At 41.1% G+C, this 17,755-nt stretch overlaps 1 protein-coding gene across 2 annotated transcripts in view; it reads right to left on the bottom strand.

The window, feature by feature from the left end:
* PI4KA (phosphatidylinositol 4-kinase alpha) overlaps positions 1 to 17,565 on the bottom strand; it is a 54,571-nt gene extending 37,006 nt beyond the window's left edge. Inside the window, exons 1-18 of one of the 2 annotated variants that reach the window (XM_071445437.1) lie at positions 17,313 to 17,565; positions 15,183 to 15,299; positions 13,997 to 14,090; positions 13,249 to 13,337; positions 12,705 to 12,777; positions 12,123 to 12,382; positions 11,390 to 11,459; positions 9,300 to 9,448; positions 8,651 to 8,716; positions 7,536 to 7,632; positions 6,894 to 7,085; positions 6,091 to 6,191; positions 5,209 to 5,338; positions 4,340 to 4,469; positions 3,527 to 3,622; positions 2,642 to 2,825; positions 1,780 to 1,883; positions 693 to 861 (exon numbers count right to left, since the gene is read on the bottom strand). In XM_071445437.1, the coding sequence (XP_071301538.1) occupies positions 693 to 861; positions 1,780 to 1,883; positions 2,642 to 2,825; positions 3,527 to 3,622; positions 4,340 to 4,469; positions 5,209 to 5,338; positions 6,091 to 6,191; positions 6,894 to 7,085; positions 7,536 to 7,632; positions 8,651 to 8,716; positions 9,300 to 9,448; positions 11,390 to 11,459; positions 12,123 to 12,382; positions 12,705 to 12,777; positions 13,249 to 13,337; positions 13,997 to 14,090; positions 15,183 to 15,299; positions 17,313 to 17,534 (2,343 nt within the window). In that variant the 5' untranslated portion in view covers positions 17,535 to 17,565. Of the gene's footprint in view, positions 1 to 692; positions 862 to 1,779; positions 1,884 to 2,641; positions 2,826 to 3,526; positions 3,623 to 4,339; positions 4,473 to 5,208; positions 5,339 to 6,090; positions 6,192 to 6,893; positions 7,086 to 7,535; positions 7,633 to 8,650; positions 8,717 to 9,299; positions 9,449 to 11,389; positions 11,460 to 12,122; positions 12,383 to 12,704; positions 12,778 to 13,248; positions 13,338 to 13,996; positions 14,091 to 15,182; positions 15,300 to 17,312 lie in introns of both variants that reach the window. The other variant, XM_071445436.1, reaches the window with a different exon arrangement.
* Positions 17,566 to 17,755: the final 190 nt, after the last annotated feature.

Raw genomic sequence — 17,755 nt, forward strand, 5'->3', positions numbered from 1 at the left:
GACTTCCATTCTTGGGCATACTCAGAGAAATCCATGTCAACTATCAGCAGTAGCAGAAGAAAAATAAGATTTTTTTTCTTCTTCTCACAGAAATCCCTTTTGAGTGGTTGAAAATAGAACAAAAAAATCACTGAACATTTTAATGTTTATCAAGCAATTTTTAGTGTGTTGAGAAGAAGAGACATAGGCAAACTAATGAAGAAAACCTTGCTTTTCTTTGGGGAGCACAGCATGGGCAGTGTTTTACCCTCTTTACCTCTTCTTGAAAATGAAGTCTTCAGAATACCTTTCATAACCTGTACTCTGCATTGAGTAGAATGTTCTAGTGAGAACTGCTCTCAGGATCTTCACACTAAAGAAACAGTGCCTCCTAGCTCAACCCATCTGCACTCTGTCATTTCTCCATGTGCAGAGTTGCACAGCTTTCAGTCAGTGCAGCAGTTTGTCTCCCATACTGACTCCAGAGCATCCCATGCTTCCCTTTGCAGCTCTGACACTCAGGCAGCCTCAGCTGAACTGCAGCTATGCCCTGGTTTATCTGGGACACTCCACACAGTCAGTCAGGCACCCAGACCTGCACTCACACTCCACCACCAGAATGCACCTCAGGCTTAGCACAGCCAGGGTGTGTTCAGCAGTGCCACCCACATAGAGCACAGCTGCACACAATTAAAAACCAGTGCATTTCTGACCTTCAGTGCTGGTCCTTTTTCACTTGCTCTCTCACTAGCTCTCTTTCCTTCGAGCCCGAGCTGAACAAAGAGCTCCAGCAAGTTCATCAGCAGCTCATCCACAAGGTGCTCCACCTGGATGTTGGCAGCGATGTTGGCCAGGGCGTTAATGACTGCTAAGGAGCAGTGCCTGGGGAGAAAGAACAGTTATGAACAAGCAATTCCTCAGGTTTTATACTGTCAGTGTTTTCTTCATAATACTGGCAGTAATTCTTGTAATAAGGCTACTGACATATTTCCACCCAGTTTTTTTTCTTGCTGTTTTTATGAGCAGCATATCATTTTACTGACAATTGAAATGCAATTGGTATTTAAGTGAAAAACTATTTTTAAGTTGTGCCTTTGGAAGATGTTCCATTTACGATGCTGTCATGGCCACAAGGAAAGGACTCTAAGTACTTTCCTGTAGCAGACAAAAAAGCAGCCAAGGGCAGTGTTTCTGTTTTGGGAAAGCTCTTGAGCAGAAGAATCACAACTCATATCAGTTGCTGAAGCTGAGACTGCATTGTTAAAACCCACTGACAGGAACAGTCCTCTCAGCTGCTCCCATTCTGCATTGAGAGGTATCCAGCCCATCCCAAGTACCAACACAGCCAGTGATGATCTTTACTTCCAGCGGGGACAACAATGCATAACTTGCATACAAAGAATTAAATTGTTAATGGTTTGCATTTAATCCGTAACAAGTACCAGGATCACGTTAAAAAGAAAACAAACCACACTCTCAGCTTTTCTGGGCTAAGAGATTTAGTAATTAATTACTGTAATTACAGATAATGTAAGTCATCAATTATCTTTCACATTCACCGACTCCTCACAGAGATAAAAGTTATCAATGCTACCTGTAATGAAAAGCATTTTCAGGAAACCCTGCGTTTTGAAGGGCTATTATTTCTAAATTAATGTATTTCTTTTTAACATCAAAGAACAGTACAATTTACAACCTTGTAATAAAACTTGATAGTGGGAAAAAGTGAAAAAACCCAAAGCAGCACAAAGAACACTTGATAGAGTTTTCACACATTTAAGGGACACAGCCAAGTGTTACCTGTATCCATGGTCCTTATAGTCTTTTGTGGCAGAGTAAACAACTGAGCTTGCTTTAACACTGATTTGCTGAAATAGATTCCACACCTCACCATAAATGTATTGCTGCAAAAAACCAAAACCAAATCATTAAGTAAAGCTTATTGAATACAATCTCTCTAAAGATCAGCCCTGTAAAATGCTCCAAGTATTACCAAGTTCTTCAGATAGATGTGCAGCCACAACCTGACAATGGTTTCAGCTTCCATGAAGCAAACAGTACAAGGGCTTTTGTGAATATTTTAATTTGATCAAATTTTAGCAAATTTATTATGTTCTTTAATTCTGCCTTCCTGATGGAAACCATTCTTTCAGGCTTCTGAGTTCTGGCAATTAATTTCTTGTTCAGATGCACAAATAACATTTGGAAAAAGTAAGTTAATCTTTATATGAGTAGAGAAGACAATCTTCCATACTTCTAAATGTATGAACCAACAAGACTTTGAAAGTTATTTACTGATACAAAAAGAAAATACCCTCCACTAATTTGTGATCAGCCAAGTTTAAAAAATTTGTGACAGGCCAAGATTTTCTTCTTAATAACCTTTGAAAACATTGAGTTTGATGGGCTTTATAGTCTTTTTTTTATATAAAAGACTTATTTTCTATGGGGACTCATCTTCTTTACAGGGACAGCACTTTACACATTATCACAGCTTTTGTTGTCTGATATCACAAAGACTACAAAGTACAAGTGTCTACCTGTAGTGCAGAAAAGAGAAGCCTTAAAGGCCTTCTGCACATGCACTTCCTAAAATATATTTCCATTTAACTAAAGGAAAGGAATCATGAACTGGCATTCCATTGGCCAATTCTTTTCTTACATTTCCAGTGATGACCAAACAGCCAAGCTGATCAATGATGAGTACATCAAGATGAGAAGGTGGCTGGCAAAACTTCTGCTGTAAGATTTGCAGGATGGGTTCCATCATTTTTGGGGTGTCCCTCAGGGCCACTGCAATGTGCCCTAGAGCACGAATTGTGTGGTCAGGAATTAAATGAGCTTCCCTGTTAGGAAAACAGACAAAAATCCCAACCTGATAAATGGAACTGTTCAACAAGTTATCAAGACCTCAGTTACATTTCAGATAAGTAACAGTTCCTATACTAAATTTAAACTTCACCAGCAGCTTTAATACTGCCACTCTATACATCCCCAACATTAGAGGATATACCTGCACAAGCTGATTTTCAAAATAAAAAATAACCTCTCCCAAACTCATTATTGAGGAAGTCCACACTAACCCATGAACAAACTGTTCTAAAAACATTATAAAAGGCAAAAATGATGGGCAAAATACTAAGACAGTCAGACCAGCAGCTACAGAACCTCTCCAATGAGACTTCTTGGTTAGTGAGGCTCTTAAAAGCAGAGCAAAATGCCACAAGTGACAAGATGTGTCTAGCCAAAAAGGACAGCTGAAGCTTGAAGAGAAAGCATCACTCAGCTGAGCACTCAAAACTGGGTAACATTCACCAAAGATTTGCTGATTCAATCAGCTAAAACTGAAAATACCTCTCAATATGAAAACGGGCTCAGCTCTGCAAAGACTTGGCATGGGAAGACCTTGACCCCATGAACACGCCCATTAATCTCAAGAGACATTTAATTCTAAAATAATGAATGCTGCCAGTACTTGTATCTTAGAATAAGTCTCAGATTCACTGAGTGAAGGAAAAATTGCTTTTATGACTGACTGACAACTCACTTATCATTCTCCTGAGAGATGTACAGACGGTTGGATAAACTGGCAAGAAAGGCCTCAACAATCACTGAATCTATGGTCAGGCCAGCTTTCAAGCACCTGCAGTAACAATGGACAGAAAAAACACAATGCATCAGTAAAACATATCACTTTTAACTACTGTAAATTCATGCTATCTATAAATGAAGGAAGCAGGTTTATACTGAAGAATAAGAACTGATTGCCAAGGAACACTATAGATACATTTTAAAAAATGAGCCGAGTTTCTTCTTCTGCATTCTCCAGAAACAATAATGATGGGAATATACAATAAGGAAAATTCAGAATCCACTGGTTTGAAACTTTAATTCCTTGTCTCTAGTCACTAACTATGTCTTCCCTCTAGGCCTCTGCAGCTGTCTAAAAGGGAAGAATAATCACTGCCCACACGAGTGTGTGACAATCCTTCTGTTACATGAGGCTCAGTCAATGTGACAACCTAAGCTAAAAACAAAAAAAACCTATTGAGTATCTACAAAAGCACCTACCTACTGAAAATGGTGACTAGCAGACATGAGAAGCAAAACAGTAAGACTGAACAATAATTTTACAGTTAGGACATAGACAGAACCAAGAGATGCCTGAAGGGAAACAAAGTCCCGACCAAACAAGGCACAAAGACTTCATGGCAGCACAGAGCAGAACCTTCTAAATGGGCACTGTGCTTTTCTGCCAGGGAGACAGCACATGTCCAGCATGGTGCCAGGGAGACAGCACATGTCCAGCATGGTGCCAGGGAGACAGCACATGTCCAGCATGGTGCCAGCCCCCTCTTACCTGCAGATGTTGTCTATGGCAATGTCACGCAGCTGCTCATACATGGATGGCTGACCCTTCTTGCTAGACATTACATTTAGAGTGGACTCTGAATGCTCGTTGGTGACACTAATCTTAATGTCATTCCCACCTACTAAGAACACAGGAGTACAGAAATCAGCACCACTTGATGAGCTATACAAGCCATTATTGCATTTGACTGTTCCTAAATTATTATTCCTAAATTTAGCCACTTACTACTTTACCGTTTTGCTCTAGCATTACAATACTGCTTTTGCATCAGCAAGTGATTTGAATTGAACATTTTTCTTCAGGAAACCATCCCTCAATATTAAAATCTATAAACAACAACAAAACCCTGCCAAATGCCAAGACAGTCACATGGCTGGAGCAGAGGATGGGTATGGGGAGTGTGAGGAACGTGACCTCGTTCACTCTGGAGAAGAAGCAGCTTTGGACAGAGTCAGTGGCTGCCTCCCAGGCTGCAAAGTAGGCTAGAGGGCAGACAAGCAGCCTTTGAGGAGAATTAGACACAACAGCCTCAACTCCAAACAAGGGAGGTTCCAACTGGGTATGTGATTCTTTTCCCTCACTATGAGGATAATTATGCACTGGCTCTGGCTGCAGAGTCCTACTCAAGACAGAAGTGCTCAGTGTCAGCAGAAGAGACACAGCAATTCTGCTGCTTACCCTTAGATATACTTCTACCAGAATTTCATTTGTTTCCCTCCTCCCCATCTCCAAAAAAATGTACACAATTCCATCTCCATTTCCACCTACAGCTGCATCACCAGAAAATACCAAAATGTATGAAAAAGCCACAAAAGTTGGAAAACAATCACTCTGGAGCATAAACTTTTTTCCTTTACCTGTGTGATACTGGCTGTGATATTTGTAAAGTTTCACAAGCACTGGGGAGGGTATCACAAGAAAGTCTCTCAGTGATGGATTGACAGAATGAACTACAACAGGGAACCTCTCACACAAACGACCCAGACCCTAAAAAGGGGAAAAAAAACCAAAAACCAAGACAAAACCAACAAAACATAGCTTTAGAATAAAACAGCACTACTTTTATTTCAGCTGCAAGCTTGTAACTTCAGCTCAATACAAACAAACAGAAAACAAAACAAATCCTACACAGTTTTGAGAGGTTCATTTTTTAGTAGAAGATTTAGATACTTTAAGCCTCTAACTGTTTTAGGTTATTCCAGAGTGTGTCATATACCACTCAAGCCTTGCTGCTCTCTTCCTGGGTGTTTTCACAGGAGTTGCATGGAATGAACTGCATTCTCCAAAAATAAAGGTACTGTACAAGTGCCAACATTTAGAGGAACCTTATAACTTACAACTTATGTGGTGAAAAACACCACATTTGTAAGACTGGATAAGTGCCCAATAAGAAGACAAAAATTAGAATAACCAAGGCTTAATCTAAAACCTCACCTGCCAGTCCCAACATTTTAATTATTTGTGTAATGGACTAAGAAGCTAAATAGTTCAAAAACTAAATCCTGGTTAAAAACCCCTCATGAATATTATTCTTCAAGAAGTAGCTGAGCTAAGAAAATTCTAAAAGCAGTTCCTAGTTTTCACACCAAATCTCTGAAATCCAAATATAGAACACAGTGATGGAAAGTAATAAAAAGAGCAGATAAAGTGTTCTAGCAACCTGCAAAAATCCCCAAATTCTCATTCACTGATACAGTGAGCAACTGCAGTAATTAATGACAAATACTGTAAAGACATACCTGCAAACAGCAAATTAGCAGTGGCAAGTGAGCAATTATGACTTTGCTTGAGGTTTTTGACTGAAGCTTCTCTGATAACTTGATGCACAGGTTTTCTGCACCTTAAATAAAAAAAAACAACAGAAAAAACTGTTTTTGATTTGTTATTAGGCCACACACACCCCAATCCTTACTGGAATTTCTAAAATAATGAAGACAATTTATAAGCTTCAATCTTGTGGTATAAGATTTAGTGCTGCTTCTGCAAAAACAGTTTTAGAAACTTAGCACCTGCAGCAAACAGCTCTGTCAAACACTGTGACTGAGAGAATGACAGCACTTAAAGCTGATTTTGAACATACTTCACACTGAACAGAAATTAAATACTGCAATGTCCAAAGGGAAAAAATACTCCACATATTTCAGCAGATGTAAGATTTATACAACAAGAAAGAAAATAGAGGAGAAGTAAGAGAGAGCTTCCCAGTCCTGCTAGCAATGAAGCACTTCAGAAGAACCACTGAGAAATATTTATGACATTAAGAGCAATAAATAAAAGAGAAACTAGAAAATAAATATGCATGCAATCCAGCATTTATAGCATCCCCCAGAGATAAGTAATAGGAAGTTTCTGTTTCCATTTCTATAAAGAGATGTTTAACTACCCAGCCAACCTTTGATGGAAGTTTTACCCTTGTATTCTAAAAGTACAAAGTATTCCACTGAAATTTAATATTTCTCTGAGTACCATCTACTCCATAAGTATTTCTACAACTTAGAACACAACAACCAGACACTGCAGAGACCAAGGAGCATTTTTTTACTTTGCTCATCTTTCACAGCCCACACCATGAGATCCACACAGGCAGCATTGGCCTGACAGCGCAGTTTTAATGGGCTCAGCTCGTTGTGCAGTCGATCCACATCGTGGAGGATTTTCTGGAGTTCTGACTGGCTGCTGTTGAACTGCTCCAGCACAAAATCATGGATTTCCTTCACAAATGAGGTGGGAAGGTCTAAAGAAAGAAAAGGAAACAATATTATACTGTTTGACAATATTGACCACAGCATATCCCAGAAAACTTACTTCCTCTCAAACCACAACATACTGAAAGGATGAAAGTCAGTGGATCAGAATAACAGCATATATAACAGTCATTGCTACATTATAAATTGTATTATTTAATCAAGTTTATGTCCTGTCTAAAAGATAAATATCATAACAAGTCCAGCAGCGAACAGACAATTCAAATGCCACCTATTAATCCTTGGGTGGGTGGCCAAAATATTTTTTTCTACTTTCTTAGCACCTTTGTAATACAGAAACATTTCAAAATACAAATTTATTGCCCTAAGTAGAGTTCCCAGCAAATGCAAACCCAATGCTCAAGCACTCAATACAAAGCAGATGATGCTTGTGATCCTAAATATAATGAAGGATAAATAAAAATAAATAAATACTATACCTTTCATATAGTACAGTGTGTCTCTCAGCATTTTAAACTGAGCAAGGTAAAGAGGGTCACTGAAGGTTTTGTAATAGAGATCTGTACTACAACAGGTCTGAAAGACAAAAGAAGCAATTTGCTAGATTCAAAAGGAAGTATTTTCCATTATACAAATAAGTCAATCTCACTCCACCTCCACAGAGTAAACAAGCATATAAAACAGGTACAAGAAATAACCTCACAGCTTTTCCCCCCTCTACTTTTAATAAAAGTACAGCCATTCAATGCATTTAACAAAATTCAGTCACTGTTTGATTTGAAGAGTGTGTCTGTTCTCTAACAATGGGGCTAAAAACAAAACAAAACAAAACAAAAAAAAAAAAAAAAAGGGGGAGGTCTCAAAGCTCTCACTTTACTGAGATGGCAAAAAGAGAGGCTGAACTTGTCTCCACTCAGGCCTACATTTTGAACAGGGCAGTGCTCAATGGGAGGCTGACAGCAAAGCAGAGTCATTTCTGCACATATTTCAGCACACACCCCTTTCACCACAGCTTTATGCCCTGAGGAAATGAGGCAAACTCCATAAAATGTGTGGAGGCTGTGACAGAACTGCACCCAGGGGAGGGGAGAAGAAGAAATAAATCCTTGTTCTGAAAGGAGGACTCACAGACCTAAAGAACCAAATCTGCCACCTCAGAGTCCATGAGCTGCAGCACTGACAAACTCATAGAAATGGCACCTAAAAGAGCAGCAGTGATTTCCAAGCCACAAACTGAAAACAACCAATGCATTTCATATATGTGAAAAAACACAATGTCACTGCAATATGCAAGAAAGACCTTTGTCTACAGTAAACCAGTTTTGGGCAGCCAATGCTGTAATTTATTAAGACAACAGAGCTAATGTAGGAAAATAACTACTTCCTCCTATGTTAGTGAAAAATACCACCCCCCTTCACCCTTTTTACACAGTCCAAGGCTAGATCTAAACCTCTGAAATAACTGTTCAGAAAGGAAATTAGTATCATTTTGCAAAGAGGAGGCATACCTCACATAGGTAAAACACTAATTTTGCAAGTAATAAGGCAAAAAATGAAGTATTAAAGTCATCAAAGGAGGAAGGTAAAACCGTACCTCTGAAACTTCAGCTATAACTGCATCTAAGGTCTTCAGAAGAGAATCCTCAACTATCTGCTTTACCTATGGAGAAAAAAAAAAAAATAACTAAAACAGGATGTTTCCTGTTAGTGACTCTAGATAGGAGCAGAATATCATTTAATAAAATTTTGCTTATGCACAGAAAATACAAGTCACTTCACTATGAAGCCTCAGATGAAATTAAGGCTGCAACAAGAACATTTGAGCCTCTCTGCTGCTCCAGAATAGCTGATGCCAGAAGCAGACAGGGCCTGCAGCTTCTGTCACTTCTGTGAATTCCCAGCAAACCCTTCAGGAAATCTCACTCTCACAGCAAAACCCAATCTTCTATTTCAGCAACTAGCAGTATGCAGGTTACACCAGAACCAGTGGTCTGCAAGACTCAAGCAGGAAGCAATTGACATAAACTTATTTAATTTTCCAAATTCTGCGTGGTTATTATGGGAGCTTTCCAGAATGCTATTGAAGCATGACATTAAATGCCATAAAAATAAAATTACACAAAGCTTGAGAGACAAAGGCTGTTGTTTTACCTGCTTAAAAGCTTAAATTTAAACTGCATCTATTTCTAGCACATATCTAGAACACAGAGTCACTGCAATCTTCAGAAGGAGCCATCACACACCATGTTCAACAGCTGCCGGAGCATTTCCAGTGGGATGTTAAACTCTTTATTGTTGATACCATTGAAGAGAGGAGAAACTGAAAAGCTGGAGCTGATTGTGGAGAAGTAATAATCAGGATCCAGTGCACTCCCATCAGGAAGATATGAACCTGATCAGAAAAAAAATAATAGAAATACAAGTTTGAGGAGAGAAAGGATATTAACTGTCTTTAATGGAAGCATTTAGCCACTACAAAAGAATTCTTTCTAACACAGTCTCTACCTTGGCAGAGGTGCATTTCAGCTCATCTACTGGTAAATTAATACAGAAAACTACAATACAATTGTCATTACAAGTTTACTATCACAACAGAGAAATCATTACAGTAACTTGTGTCCATGTTAGAGATACTTCTGACAAGCCTTTCCACACTACTGATGTGCCTCTACCTGAAAACATTTGTAAATGCCCCTTAAATCAGAAGCACAGAGATGCAAAGAACAGGTTAAATCAAAACTATCTTGCAAGGTTTTCCCCTGGATTAGATGAAACAAAGACATAGCACAGTGTTCATCTTAGAATAGGCATCAATTCACCACAGCAATTTGAAAGCAAAGAGAATCAAATTATTTTTTAGATTCAAGTACTCTATTAAGCAAACAACTTGCTCAGCAAACTGCTCTTGGCTCTGTTTCCTCTTGAGAAATTACATCTCATGCCTTTCTGAAGTGCTCAGCTGGCTGTGCTAGAGTAATGTTCTTGTGATTAACAGGCTTTTAAGCAAGACTATTTATTGATGACAAAAAAAAAGGTCCTCAGCTCTTTTTTTTTTTTTTTAAGCTGTTAGCCTTGGCCAGAATAAAACCAAGGTCACTACTCATCTTCTTCAGAAGGCAAGACTATCACAAACCCTATCAACAGAAGTAATACAAGAACTGACTGCAGCTGAAATATTTGGTAGAAGTTAGTACAGAAAATAAAATCCTGACTGCAATAATCATAACCCTACCAGAGAGAGAACTAAATAATCCAAAAGATTTTACAAAGTTGTCCGCCTAAAGATTTAAGATTATTTCTGTTCTACTACAATAGTAACTCTCTAACCCACAACCTTTGGGTTTTGTTTATTTTTTTAAATTCAAACTATACAGACCACAACACTGAAGAACACATTGGTTCAACACAGTAGACAGAAGATAAAAGGTCTGTTCCTACTTGGCAATTTAAGAATTACTCTGTATGACTGAGGAAAAGATGCCTCTAGAAATAGCAATGTGAAGAAAAAAGAAAAGCAATGTGGAAGAAATTAATTTAAGCTAGGGCTTGAGAGAGGAGAATAGCCCAGAAACAGAGAAAGCCCAAACTGTTAAAAACCTGAAAGGGCCAGACAAAACCAGAGACACAAAACAGCTCAGATGCAGAGACAGTCCTCCATGTGATTCATGAAGGAGAGTTTATTTTTAAGCCCTCCTTTGATTTAGAACTCACAGATGGAGCTCTACCACAGCTCAGGAGTTAAGAGTTTGCATGTTAATTCATGAAACTTTCTCAGGTTTTGGCCTTTCATGGTACAGTAACCAATGCACATTAGTGAACAATGTGAACACTCCACTCCAGTGTCTTTAGTATTTCTGCCTTCAGAAAATTACTGGGTCTTCCACAATGGCCCACATCACACTCACTCCAAATGGAGCAGTTGTTTTGGATTTATACAGTGTGCCACAAGCCTCAAAATTCCAGACCCTAGATCAACAATGTAGTTGTCTACTGAAGCACAATATTAACTCTTGTTCCTCAAAGTTACTCAGCCTAATCTCCTGAAATCTTTCTGGCCTTGCTGAATTAAGCTCCTCAGTACTAGGCACTGCCTAGCAGGAAGGGAATCAAGAAACAAGTAAAAAACAACCGAGCCTGGAAATTACTGCTGTTCATAATTACTTCCTACTGTCTTTAAACCACAATTTTTTAAAAAATCCTATCCAGTATGTGCCACTGAATTCCCATAAGAATTCTAAAGGGCAGAGGAAGGAGTCAAAAGGTTTTTTGTTTTAAATTTTCTATAAATAGCAACAAAACCCCAAATCACAGACTGTTCCTTAAGGTAATCTACCTTCAAAGTAATGAATTGCAGCAGGTCCTCCAGGAGAGCTGGGAGCGGGAAGCCCACGTTCAGGACTAACCTGAAACATTGCATAAAAGCTGTATTTTAGAAAATATTTATAAAACATTTTAAAACTTGTCAGGGAATAGATTGTACACTTTAAAATGAAACACAGCTTCAAGCAAAATTAACAGGAACTACATAGTGCTGGGTCTGACAGCTCAATTCCAGCCAAAAATGGGAAGTTAAAAAAAGCCAGTTCAGTGCTTTTGGCTAAAGGGAAGAGATCAGTGATGACTCCTCTACTATGAAACTGTAGTTTCAAACCACAATCTGAATCCAGTCTTCCCCCAAGACAATGAACATCTACAGCTCCTGGTGAAACCAGGAAGAGCTCCTGTATCCTCTTATGAAAGCTTCAGCCATTAAGTGCCAGCTTCTCGATTTTACACATATACATTACAATGCCTTTTAATGATAATAACACAAGGAATGGGATTTGCCAAATGCTCCATGTAAAGATTTACTAGTACAGATGCTACTTGAACTGTCACTGCTTGTTCTGTAATTCTAGAAACTACAGAACTATTTTGAAACTCAGCTGTAGAACCATAATAAAGACATTTGTATCTGCTCAAACAATGTGTTAAGAGATGCTGCACATCCAGGCTTAAGTCTTAACTCCACTGAGACTGAGAAATCATCTCAGTGCTGACTCCAACACAGAGCAAGTCATACACACCTGGGTGATGCTGCATACACTGCTAGCCTTTCTCTTCAGCGTTCCTTCCTGGCAAACAGTGAGCAGAGAACTGGGAAGAATTGATCTGAAATCATTGAAGGATCGACGGCGAATTCCTTCGAGCTCTTCTGGAACTCTCAGGGAATGTGGGGGAATTTTAGGAAAAAGCTTTGAAAGGAGAGCCTCCTCTGAATTGCTGTAGCGACCAAAGGCTCGAGAAATTCCTATCAGGCAGGGCACTGCATACTTGCATAAATATTCTGGAAAAGAAAAACACATATAACAGCAATTAACAGTAGAACTTCCTCTTCATGGTTTTGCTACCACTTCACTAAACTGTTTTTGCCTAAACTGTTTTACAACAACTGATTTGTACAAGCAGAGGAAAAACCACGAAAGCATCACAAATGACTACAATTCTGCTTCTGTATTTTCCAGTCAGCAACAAACAGAACAGAGAAGTGCTAAGGGAAGCTGAAAGACAAAACTCACTTCTCAGGATTGATCCTGATAACCAGCAAACACACACAAGAGAAGTTCAGAGGACAGGAATTACAAATACAGTAACAATTTTATCACTACCTTTATCATGCATTTGTGGTGTCTGGCACATTCCCAACAGGAACTGCATTACTTGTAGGACTGTATCCACGATCTAAAGTCATCAAGACAGACATACAAAAATATCTTTTGGTAAGGAGATATCATTATCTTACACCAGATCATTCTAACAAATGAAACTTGTAAACATTAACGTAAGCACCTCTGTGATGATTTCTTAATGTTGTGTGACTAAAAGATTACATTGCCTTCACTCAGGCTACAGAGCTTCTCCTGTAAAATCTGCAGTGAGCTGCAAGTACTACAAAGTGCAGCACTCCCAACCTCAGTATCAAAACTGGAATTTTAAACTCTGGGCTCAGCAACTGACACCCAAAAGTAACTGCAGAGCTATGAATATCCTGTAGGTACTCGACTATTAACACAAGCAAATTAATGCATCAGTGCACACGCTAAGGCAATCAGCCCCTTGCTGACAGGGAGCAGCTGTGCTCTCCTCCAGATATTGGTGAGGATTGCAGCACTGGAGATCTGGGTAATACAACAGCACAAACTCCAACTCCACCTGCTCTCGGAAAGATGCATCCCTGTAAGCCACGTCAGATAACAAGGTCACTAAGCAGAAGCTGAAGTTTTCTGCCACTGGAAGCAAACCTGCAAAGTAATCAAGAGAAAATCAGCCACTTAAGCCTTGTTAGAGAGAGCCAACATAGAAAGAGCAAACTATAACAAAGCAAGAAGACACAAGTGACTCTCATGTCAAAGTTCTGAGGCAGACTGTAGACAAAAACAGTAATACATACAAAATTTAGAAGCACTCTAACCATCCTAATTTCAGCATAAATGTTAAAAGAAAAAATCAGAATTAAAAACCGTCCCAGGCTTTCAGCTTATCAGAAAGAAACCTTAATTATGTAATACCGTATGAAAGTATTCTTACATTAAGGAAGCAAAGAATGAAGTGGTTTAAACAGCAAATAAGCATCAAAGCTAAAAGTAGAGCAACAAATCTCATGTTCCACTCTCCTACTGTGGCTACTACACAATCTTCTCCAGTTTAGTAACAAAATAAATCGAACACAGAACTATTTGGAAACTGCAATTCATCAAAAGCAGCAAAGCAGGAAAACAGGGATCTATTCAACTTCCTTTGGCTTCTAAAGAAAATCAATATTAAAAGACATCAAGCCAGGAACTAAGTAAGAACATAGCAGGACTTCTCCCCTCCCCTTGAGTCATGTCCTGAACAACCTTTGCTATGTCTATCTCCTGGCTGGCATTCCATGACAAAGATCAAAAACTCCAAACATCACCTCTGCCTTTCCGTGCATTGCTTTCTTCTATCCACTGCACTTTGGGAAGGCCCTTCAGGAGTCGCAGAAGGTAAGGAACCACATGGTCCTTGTGCTAAAGAAAAAATATTCTATTTAAAAAGGGGAAAAAATGCTGAACCATATAATCTCAAGATATTTTAGAGGTACAGTAAAATTACATTAACACACAGAACTTGCTTCTAATGATTACTCCACAGGCTTCTTGACTATTGCAAAACTGATTTCAAAACAAGCAAATGAAAGTAACCCAATTCAGTGCCTTAAATCCGAGCCTTTCACTCCAGGCAACAGTTCATTCTCTGTAAAAGCTGGAGAAGTCCAGAACAGTATCTAACCCCAAACACTTTATTAACTGACAGTAAGCTCCCAAAATAAATTTAAGACAGGTAAAATTCAGAGTGCCAGTACCAATTCAGTACATGTGACACATCCCAGGGCCTTACACAAGCCACTTAACACATCCATGTAACACTTCAGCTCCCTCACCTGCAAATCAAAGCACAGCACAGCTGCCTTATATAAAAAACCCAACCAAACACAAAAAGGAAAAAGAACAAGGTCAATAATATCCATGCAACCATAGCACATGGGTACTAAATAGGAGGCAATTCAGGCTTGATGCAAACCTTAGCAATATAAAAGAATTTAAAGTGAGGTCTAACAGCATTGGACCTGGAACTCTGTCCATGCTTCCCCTCCTCTACACAGAACAATACCAGGCCCAGCAGTCAAAGGGAAGAGAAGCAGCTTGTGCTGGCCCTGCTGGCAGACACAGAAGGGATGCTTGTGTACAATGCAGCCTGTGTGCCCTGTCTGTCTGTCTGTTTATCCTGGCATGAAAGGGCCTATTGCAAACCTGGCCTTCAGGAGTGCATCCCTGTCAGTCAGGAGCATGTGGGAAGAACATGCCATGACACACCTGGTTTGAGTAAATCCTGCTGGATACTCTTTCCTTTCTCTGCTTAAGGCATGATGACCAGATAACACAGCAGCAGTTTGGCTGTGGCAGTGCCATGGCTCTCCTGACATGCATCCATCTCTTATCTCTGATCTTTTTATCTACTTTTATGAAGACCAAATACCAACTTTTCATTCATTGAACAGCTAAACTTGAATTAATCCAAGATCTTTGAAGGTAAATAGGTAGCCTAAGTGGGAAAAATACCTGAAGGTCAGATTCAATTAGGAAGATTCCTAAAGCAATAACAGCATCCCTGCGACGTTCATCCAACTGGAAAATCCCATGGAAATCCACTGGACACATACAGAGCAGCTTTTGTACCTGAAAAACAGCAGAGGGAAAGAACAGTGGAACAAGATTGGAAACCAAATTGAAGCTTGTTTGAAGTGCACAGTGGTCTCTCCACCTTCTGGGATACATTTGGCAATGTTACCCTCTTTCAGTCATCAATCTCAGAGATATATCCAAGGGCCAGGAAAGAGTGAGGAATGACAGAAACCAGAAAAAGGCAGAAAAATCTCAAGTAGATATCAAACATTTTTACTACAATGTCGGTCAATTTAAAGGTTTTCTTCAACACTTGATCAAAGTGCTGAAGTATGATAAAGCCTTCGTTCCACTACTTCACTTTCAGATGTGCAGGAAATGTACAGCAGGCACTTTTCTTATATTTACTCAATTCTTGTAAGCAAAAAATAGGTGGATGGAGCCTTGATACAGCTGCACCAATGCCTCCTACATATACAGCATTGAACAATTAACTGTTACCAACCTGTGTATGACTCCTGCTCAAATCCTTTCAATGTAACAGATTAAGTATTCAGAATTAATATTCTCCCACTATTCACCTATTACTTTACTCCATACTTAACAAACACACATTTAAAGAATACATCAAACCTCCCAAATACTTTGTTATTCTACGGAATTGTTAACAAATGGGAAAATGCAACAAGTATCTTGTCTTTTTACAAATTTCCGTGATGTTAATGTTCCTTAATGTTAATAAATACTATCTAGAAAGGCCCTTCATAATAAATAACTATGATTGACTCACCTATGTTTGAATGCCAAGTCACTTCCTATTTAGATAACTCTCTGAACATCCCACCTCAAAACTTCTCAAGCAAGAAACAAAGTCCCTAGAGGATCAGAAAAATTGACGGGATGCTCAGTGGAATTCAAGGTTCTGGTCCTTCAGCTGCCAGACCTCCTAATTTCAAGACCTGTAGCACAACACAGATAATCCTCTTGCTCACTATAAAATACAGTAGAGGAAATATGAACTTTGGAAGATGACTGCTGATACATGTGTTCCACATCAGGTTACATTTACAACAACATGAGTGAGCAACTCTGGCTAGATATGAGCTGTTACTGTCATTGAACCGCTGTATTCTGTCAAATTGGGGAAAAAAAAAATCCCTGGATATTTGTGAACCAACAGCAGGGCACAGAAAAATTACTCACCATTGGCTGCCACACCAGTGGAACATTTCCAGAACAAGAAATAAGAAAAGAAGGCTGCAACAGCTGGCCCAGAACAAGCACTATAGTTTTCATCAGCACAGAGCTTTTTTCAGCTATTTAGTCACGATTGCTGCCTGATGCAATTCGGACATGCTGTCACTTGGTGTCCAGACCCAGCACACCAGGCTGTCCATCCCTGCGGTGGGCAGCCCCTCGGGGGGAGGGCACTGCCCTCACAGGGATCCCCGCGGTTCTCCCCTCAGCACAGCTTTATCTCACCCACATTTCACCCGGCACTGATTGCGTCGCCTGGATTTAACCAGATACGTGGAGGAAAGCCACCAGCCCTAATTAGGTTGAGACTAATTATTCCCACAAGACTATATTCTACAAATTTGGGGGACACGCAGCAAAATCCAGTTCCTTGCCCCGAGGGTGCGCTGCTGACCCAAATTTTTGGGTAAAGCTGGCCCACACGAGCATCCCTGAGGCCCAGCTGCCCCGAAGGCAGGGACGGACGAAGCGGGGCTGACAGAGCCCCCTCAGAGCCCTCAGACAGCCCCGCCCAGGCAGGGCAGAGCCCTCGGGGCATCTCCCGGCCCGCGGGCACGTTCACTGCCCCCAGCCCGCTTCCCACGCGTGACAGTGCCGGGGGGGGGCTGGACACCCCTCACGGCACGAACAGTGCCCAGCAGGGGCCACGAACGGCACCGGGCGGGCTGCCCGGGACTCCTGTGCACACAGGGGCCACTCCTCCCGCGCACGGCCCCCCCGCCACACGCGGCTTCCACGCGTGACAGCCCCGCAACCAGCACACACGCAGCGCCCCACGCGTGACGGCCACTCCCCACAAACGCCCCTCACCTTCTCCAGAGGCGCCGGGTTCTGCACCGCCAGCGACCGCGCCAGCGACAGCACCGTGTTGAAGTAGAAGCCGCGCGCAGTGGCCGGGCTGCTCCCGCGCCCCGCAGGGCCCGCGGAGGGAGCCGCGGCGGTCCCGGCCGTGGCAGCCGCCGTCCCGGCCGCCGCCGCCGTGGCCGCCGTGGCCGCAGCCGCCGCTGCCGCCGCCACCGCCGCGGCCGCCATGTTGTGCGGGAACGGCGCCGGCCAGCTCGCCCCGCCCCCGCCCGCGAGAACAGCGGCTCCCGCGAGAGCACGACACACCAATCACGCCGCAAAGATGGCAGCGCCCGGCGCGGCTTCACTTCCGCCCGGTGGCCCGCCCTCCCTGCCCGCGCCCCTCCCTACGCAGCCATCCCTCCACGTATTTCCCTCTCCCCACCCCCCACCACAATAGTTCCGCCCAG

Source organism: Agelaius tricolor, unplaced genomic scaffold (assembly GCF_023055355.1).
Source record: "Agelaius tricolor isolate 1412-34295 unplaced genomic scaffold, bAgeTri1.0.p SCAF_20, whole genome shotgun sequence".
NCBI classification, from domain to species: domain Eukaryota; kingdom Metazoa; phylum Chordata; class Aves; order Passeriformes; family Icteridae; genus Agelaius; species Agelaius tricolor.